This window comes from Priapulus caudatus, unplaced genomic scaffold (genome assembly GCF_000485595.1).
Source record: "Priapulus caudatus unplaced genomic scaffold, Priapulus_caudatus-5.0.1 Scaffold2717, whole genome shotgun sequence".
NCBI classification, from domain to species: Eukaryota; Metazoa; Priapulida; class Priapulimorpha; order Priapulimorphida; family Priapulidae; genus Priapulus; species Priapulus caudatus.
Window position 1 is genome coordinate 17,701 of NW_014579778.1, and position 8,399 is coordinate 26,099.

An 8,399-nucleotide genomic window follows, 5' to 3' on the forward strand; every position below is an offset into this window, starting at 1 on the left:
CTCACACACATTCGCATGCACACACACGACACACGCCGCGCACGCCACGGCACCCAACGCACGCACGCACGCACGCACGCACGTCACGCCACGCACACGCACGCACGCCACTACTCGCATCACACACATGAAGCAAGCACACCCACACGCACACTGCGCACGCTCACGCACACCACACACACTCCTCTCTTGTCTCTTCTCTCTTCTCTTTCTCTCTCCTCTCTCTCTCTCATCACACACGCATCACACACACACACACACACACACACACACACCACACACACACACACACATACCCACACACATTACATACATACACTACAAGCACCACTCTTTCTCTCTCACACACACAAACACACACACACACACACACAAACACACCACAGAACACACCACACACACACACACAACCACACTATATATGTATGTAAATATATATTCGCCATAATCACAATTTTAATACTTAACTACGTAAGAAATACGCCCGCCATGTTGACGCCAATAAGACTATCTAAAAAATGTTTCTCCTAAAGCATTAGACAAGGAAGCTTACTCAGTTGGTGGCGATCATTATGGTGAGAGGGTAAAAGAAAATGGCGTAGAAAGGCTAGCTTACCCATACGGTGGCGTTCGTGCTGTGCGGGCCTTCTCCTAGCGGTGGGTCGGTTGCCGTGACGATGAAACGCCACAGGCCCTGTGCGTTGGGTTTCGGTGAGTGGTTGAGCTTGATAGCACCGGTGTCCGGATCAATGACGAACGGCGGGCGTCTGCAATGCACGCGCCGGTGATGAGATGCTCACTTGTTTAGATTCTTTCATTCGCTTTTATTTTCTGCACTTTATTGCTTTTTTTTATTTATTACATAGTAGTTTTATTTACTTATATTTAAATTTATTACATCGATGTTAATAGTAGACCTACTAGAAAAATCCTTTAACAAAGTATAAACTTTAGACAACAAAAAACAACAACAGCAAGAAAAAGCATTATTATGGGGTTGTTTAGTCTTGTAGTGAAATTACTGCGTTATACATGCATACTGCAATTCGCCGATTCGTTCGCCAGCAAGATTTCTCTTTTTATTTATCATACTTTTCATTGGGAACGTTTTCCTCGCTCAGAACCTCTGAGTTCCCTAATAATTATAATTATTTAGTTAATAAACCTTAGAATTACCTGATAATAATTAGTTTCTGGAGAAGTGTTTTTCTATAAAATCTCCTCATTAACGTCTACTGGTCCATGAATATATTTTTGACTACATACTTGTCTTCCTCGAGCCAGTAGTTGTAGTTGAGTTCTCCCACGAACTGCCCGATGGAATACTGCGTGTGGTTGTTCGGTGGGAGGTCCTCATCTATAGCCTAGAAGATTACAAGAGAGAGCAAAACGCGCGATTAGACATGGGAATTGAGTCGGCGACCGTTCCGAATTGTTAAGGTAACTTAAGAAATAGCTATTTATTTAAAAAAATTTACAATTATAAATATTAATTTCTAGAAAAGATGCAGGTAGGAAAAAATGGTTTTCTAATGAAACATGGCGTGTCATACACCCTGAAACGCTTCTATTGAATCAATGCTGGCGCACGCCACGACAAGCGTGCACACCACACACCACAGCACACACACCACACACACACACACACACACACGCCACGACACACCCACACACACCACGACAGCACACACACACGAACACACATACACGCACACACACACCACACAACACACACACACACACCACATATACACACACACACACAACCACACACACACACACACACGACAACGCACGCACACGCACACATTCACGCACACACACACCACACTGACACCACATATAAACACACACACACACACACACACACACACACCACACACAACAGCACCACGCACACACACACACACACACACACGCACACACACACACACACACACACACACACACACACACACACACACACACACACACACACACACACACACACACTACGCACCACACACACACACACGCGCGCGTGACCTCACCTTGACCTGCTCGGACACAATCGAGCCCACGTGACTGTTGACCTTGATCCCGGACACGTAGTCCTTGTAGTTGACCACTGACGTCATGTTGAACTCAGCCTCATACTCTTCGATCGTGTTGACGAAGACTGGCGCCTGGTCGTTTATGTCGAGCACGTTGACACGCACCAGCAGCAGCGTCAGGTCGGTGGCGCTGTAGTCGACGTCAGTCTCAAGTCGATCGGTGCGGTTGACACAGTTGTGTGCCTTCACTATGACTGTAGAGGAGAATACACGGTGGTGTGAATCAATCACATCATAACACTGAAGCCCGCCGTCAAAATCAAAATTAATCTTAACGTTAGTCTTAACATTTATCACAGACCGTCAACAGAAACATGATTATATAGTCTTAACATTTATCCACAGGCCCTTGGAGGCTCAAGTTTCAAGAAGAGTATATAAGAGCGAATTAATTGCGCTTCGCTCTTATACTCTTCTTGAAACTTGAGCCTCCAAGGGCCTGTGATTTATCACAGACCGTCAACAGAAACATAATTATAGTTTTAACAATACATTCATCACAGGCCGTCGACAGAAACATAATTAGTCTAAACATTATAGTCTTAACATTTACCATAGCCCGTCGACAGAAACATAATGGTCATGTTATGTGCGTTTCTCATACGGAGTGTATATAGACAGGTCCTGTCTACGAGAAAAACCTAATGTTAAGACTATTTTTAAGATTAATTTTGTTTCTGACCAAATTAGGCCCCCCCCAAAAAAATAGGGCCCCCTGATTTATAGCATCTATACGAGGCTACGGTGTGAGAGCATAATAGTCAAGGTAGTGTGGGACGGTTCAGGAGTTTGTAGAACCCGTGCGAACCACTTTATCCAACGTCAGGGCGTCAAACATTGAGGTATACTGAAACTTTAGAGGTTATATTACTATATGACTCCTGCCCCCGTACGTGGAACAAACCAACAACATTCCCACCCGCTCACCGACGCACCCTGCTCTCTCTCTCTCTCTCTCTCTCTCTACACGCCCCCATAATAAAATACCACAATAATGATGATGATGATGATAATAATAATAATAATAATAATAATAACAATAATAATAATAACAATATTAATATTAATAATAATAAATCAATAAATAAACGAATAAATAAATAAATAAAACACTCGCACAATGACGGGGTATTACAATTCACACGCGTGAGCCTGGCATTAGTATATATAGGTTAATTAGTATCATAGAAATATATTATAGAGACACTAGTAAACGAGTCCATCTAGTATATTATTTCTATGGTTAGTATATGCAGCATGTAGAGAGGCACCCTGCTCTCTTCACACGTCCCATATTGAAATACTAGAATAATAATGATAATAATAATAAACAAACAAATAAATAAATAAATAAACAAATAAATAAATAAATAAATGAATAAATGAATACATAAATCATTTAATTAAATAATTAATTAATAAAATACTTCCCCGATGGCTGACATGTGGTCAGGTATTATGACTCACACGCGTGACCATGGCATTAGTATATAACACTATATATAGTAATATAATACTAGTAGTATATACTAGTAATATATGTAACATATAAGGGGGAGGCCTGCGTGCTTACCGTTGTAATGCGGGTACAGCTCGCGGTCGAGGTCTTTACTCTGAATGAACATCGAGTCACCCGTGTGTGTGACGTCCACGCGAAAGCGCTCCTCAGGATCACCAATCACCACCTGCCACAACGCATACTCTGGGGTCAGCGTAAACTCATAAGAACACACAGCAACATCAAGTCTCAACGGAACGCCACGATATACCGGTCATAGAACAACACACAAGCAGCAAGTCCTGCAACGAACGCCAGCGTTATACCCTCATAGAACAACACACAGCAAGCAGCAAGCCTGCAACGAACGCCAGCGTATACCTCATAGAACACTATCACAGCAAGCTCAGCAAATCCTGCAACCGAACGGCCACTGTAACCGCATAGAACTAACACGCAAGCAGCAAGTCCCTGCAACGAACGCTCAGCGTATACCCATAGAAGCACAACAGCCGGATTCGGTGGGGGCAAGCATTCAATCGCAACGAACCCAGCTGTAAACGCTCATAGAACAACAAGGCAACACAAGTCCTGCAACGAATCGCCAGCGTAACCTCATAAACAACACAGGCAAGGGACAAGTCTCGCCAACGAACGGCGCACGTTATATCCTCATAGAACCAAACACACAAGCAGCAAGTCCGCATACGAACGCTAGGTGTACTATGCTCTAAGAACAAGCACAGCAAGCGCAAGTCCTACGCAACGACAGCCACGTTATACTCTCATAGAACAACACAGCAACAGCAAAGTCCTGGGCACGAACCACACGTGTAATACTCATAAGAACCACACACGCAAGCAGCAAGCCTGCAACGAAAGCGCCAGCTGGTGGTAGACCTCATCGAAAGCAAACACAGCAAGCACAGTCCTGCAACGAACGCTCAGCGATGTATACCGCATATAACAACCACAGCAACACAATCCTTCAACGAAAAGCGCACGTGACTCAAAGAACAACACGAGCAAGCACAAGTCTCGCAACGAACGCCACGGTATAGCCGTCATAGAACTAAAACACAGCAAGCACAAGTCTGCAACGGTGCGCCCGATACGCCAGCGGGGTGGTATACCTCATAGAACAACACAGCAAGCAGCAAGTCCTGCAACGAACGCTAACACTGGTATACCATCCAAGAACAACACAGGCAAGCAGCAATGGTTGTATGGCTGCACGAATCGCCACCGGATACCTAATAAACCAAGCAAGCGCCCAAGTCCTGCAACGAAGCCAGCGGTATAGCCTATAGAACGACCAACAGCAAGCAGCAAGTCCTGCAACGAACGCCAGCGTGGATACCTCATAGAACAACACAGCAAGCAGCAAGTCCTGCAACGAACGCCAGCGTATACCTCATAGAACAACACAGCAAGCCAAGTCTGCAATCAGCGATGACATACGAACCGTGACGATGACGATGATGATGACGATATGATGGTTCGATATAATAACAATGACTGATGTAATGATAGTGGGGCGTGTGGGTGGTGATGATGACTGAGAGATAATCGTGACGATGAGACGATGAAATCAATAGATGAATGTGAGATGATGACGAGATAATAAGTGGACGATAGAAAGATGAATAATAACGCTGACGATTATGACGATGAAAACCGGGGACGACTGATGAAATGGGTGCGATGATGACGATGAATGTCACTAGTGCGATGATGCGACATGATTAATGAACGTCGACAGAAGACGGAGTAGATAACTGGGGAAAAGATGAACTGTGCGAATTATGGAAGAGATTATAATGATGACAAGATTCGACGGAGATGAATAATGATGACGATGGAATAACGGTGCATATGATACGAGATAATAACGGTGACCGATAGCATGATGAACGTGAATAGATACCGATGATGATAACGGACGATAGATGACATTGATAATAATGATAAACGATGATGATAACGTTGCGATGAATACGATGATGATAACGAGTGCCACGATGTGGAATAAACAACGATACAATTTGCAAACGATGGTGACAGAGAAATGGTGAACGATTATGTGACGAATGCAATAACAAGAGACCGATGTACATAGGCCGACATGAAAAAGAATAGACGACGGGAGACTAATCAAATAATAGGCGACAGATATAGGCGAACTATGTATACCCTGCTAAATGAGATCTGATGCTTGTCAACCTTCATCAATATGTCACAATGATGTCACCAGTTTTATATTTACATTGTCATTCATGAGAAAGGAGCCATTCTAGACACGCCATTCTAGAGAAGTAATTTTGCAATCTTCTTCCGCAGTTATACGGCAGAAGTCTTCAGCCTGTCGAATCTATTTACCTTCAGTCTCTAACTATGTCGGTGTCTATTATGTATTATTAGCAAATGATGACGGCGATCTAAGATTAAATCGTACGCATATGAAAAGCTAACTGGATGTCAATCTCTTGGATCTCAGAAGCCCTTTGCATTTCTCTGCCCAGCTTCCATGAGCCTCCTCTCCCTCTACACTGAATCGCGTCAGAACTGCTGCTTATCTATCCGGTATCGCCAGGTACGGAGCGACGATTATTCAACGCAAGTTATGATCAATAGAAATGAGTTTAGACATAACCCCGCGGCGACTTTATACGTAAACACATCGCATCCGTAAAATAAGCATGTAATTTTTGAAGAACGATGTATAATTATGTATAAATAATACCAGCGCGTCACACGCGCATACCCACGGCCTGCACACACTGCCCGACACACACCCACACACGCACACACAGCCACACAACGCACACACACGCACAGCAACGCACGCACCACACACAACTCACGCACCACACACATACACATGCCCAACGGCGCACGGACCGCACACGCACACCACGGCACGCATCACACACACACATTACTGGCTTTTTCACACACACACACACAGGGCGTTTATCCCACAGCACACACAGAGCTGCACCACATTTCTGCGCGCACTCACCACGCACACACACACACATACACAGTCACACTGCGGCACATTGACCTCATATCTGAATAGACCGTACATAGCGAACATAGTCATTAGTCGCTGTAACGTAATGCTTACACTCTGTGTAGATTCTGATATTACGTGTCGCATTAGAAGACTTACGTAGGATCGCTTAAACTTTGGTTCTTTGGCGTTTTTAGAGTTAAACGAGACGATGACTTGTGTGTGATTCTCGCGGCTGGTGGGGGTCGGCATTCCGCCAGCTCTCACCAGCTTCTATGGGCCGTCACCTCAACTAACGCAAAAACAACAGTTGATAGAGACTCAGATAAACAAAATAAAAAAGAACAATTTTTTTAAATTTTTTGATGGCCATTTCGAGAAAAAGGGTGCCAGCGCTTTTTGAAAGACCAGTTTCGTTGCGTCATCTTATTTTATTGAGCACCCGCTAAAGCATTTGTATGCATTATAGTTAATGTAACTTATCCTTTGGACGTTGATCCGTGCACATACCTATACCTCACTTATGTTATTGTTTCTACCTATGTGTATGTTTATCCATATCCTTATTCTTATATTACATAATTATATATTCTTATATTATAATGTATGTATATTATAACACTTATGCTGAACATATACAATATAATATATTATAATATATACTAGTATATCTAAATTCATAAACATATCTAGCCTGATAGCTAAAAGTCTGAGTAGATACACGCAGTACGTATGTTATGAAGACTTGAAACTATATGAAAGCCCTGAACGACATCCGACTTTGAGTTCCGATTTCTACGCGGCATACACCAGAGACAATAGATACACTGTCAGGAAAGCGGTAACTCAGTTTAGCGTCGTATAATTAACTTGGAGCGAAAGGCATCATCGCGGACAGATTGCGCTACAGCGTATACGTCGGCGATTGCTAATGCCGTATCATTGAACACCCATACGTCAGCACATGGCCTCAGTTGCGGTACAGGTAGGCGGAAAGGAGCGTGTATGGAGGAGAGGGGAAGGGAGGGGAAGAGATAAGAGATTAAAATGTATTGAGTTAGGATGAGTAGGGCGAGAACTAGTGAAGTATGAGGAATGGGAGAAGGAGTAAAACTAGTGAAGAAAGACGGAGGGGAATAACGCTCGGTGGAGAAGAGGAAGGAGAAGGGAGAACTGGTGGGTGCATGGAAGGGGAGAAGAAAAAGGTGGTAGAGAGGGAGAAGCTGGTGGAGAAGGAGGAGGGGAAGAAGTGGTGGACAAGGATAGAATGGAAAGGAAGGGGAGAGGAGCTGGTTGAGAAGAGGGGAGAAGGGAGAAGCGGTGGAGAAGAGAGTGTGGAGAAACGCATGGTGAGAATGAGTAACGGAGAAGGGAGAAGCTGGTGGAGGAAGGAGAAGGGAGAAGTGGTGGAAGAGGGGGAGAACTGGTGAGAATAGGAGGAAGGTGAGAAGGAGGAGAGTAAGTGCGGTGGATGGAAGGAGAGGGGGAAAGGGCTGGGAAAAGACGGCTGGGATAAAGGAGAAGGGAGAACTGTCGAGAAAGTAGGAAAGGGGAAGGGAGAAGCTGGTGAGAAAGAAGGAAGAAGGAGAACTGTGGATGCAGGGGAGAACTGGTGAGAAGAAGAGGGAGAAGCGGTGAAAAAGGAGCAGGCGAGACAGTAGGGAAGAAAGAGCTGGTGACAGGAGGAGGGGAAGGAGTAAGCTGAGAGAAAGAGGGAGAGCTGGCGGAATGAGGAAGGGAGAAGGAAGAAGCTGGTGATGGAGGAAGGGAGAAGAAAGTGGGAGGAGGGAGA

The 8,399-nt window shown here is 44.4% G+C and overlaps 1 protein-coding gene across 1 annotated transcript in view; it reads right to left on the bottom strand.

The window, feature by feature from the left end:
* Positions 1-4,435, bottom strand: part of LOC106818984 (cadherin-87A-like) — a 5,704-nt gene extending 1,269 nt beyond the window's left edge. The window contains exons 1-6 of the mRNA XM_014823646.1: positions 4,354-4,435; positions 3,973-4,007; positions 3,667-3,778; positions 2,031-2,287; positions 1,267-1,364; positions 617-767 (exon numbers count right to left, since the gene is read on the bottom strand). Of these exons, the coding sequence (XP_014679132.1) occupies positions 617-767; positions 1,267-1,364; positions 2,031-2,287; positions 3,667-3,778; positions 3,973-4,007; positions 4,354-4,435 (735 nt within the window). The remainder of the gene's footprint in view (positions 1-616; positions 768-1,266; positions 1,365-2,030; positions 2,288-3,666; positions 3,779-3,972; positions 4,008-4,353) is intronic.
* Between the last annotated feature and the right edge of the window lie 3,964 nt (positions 4,436-8,399).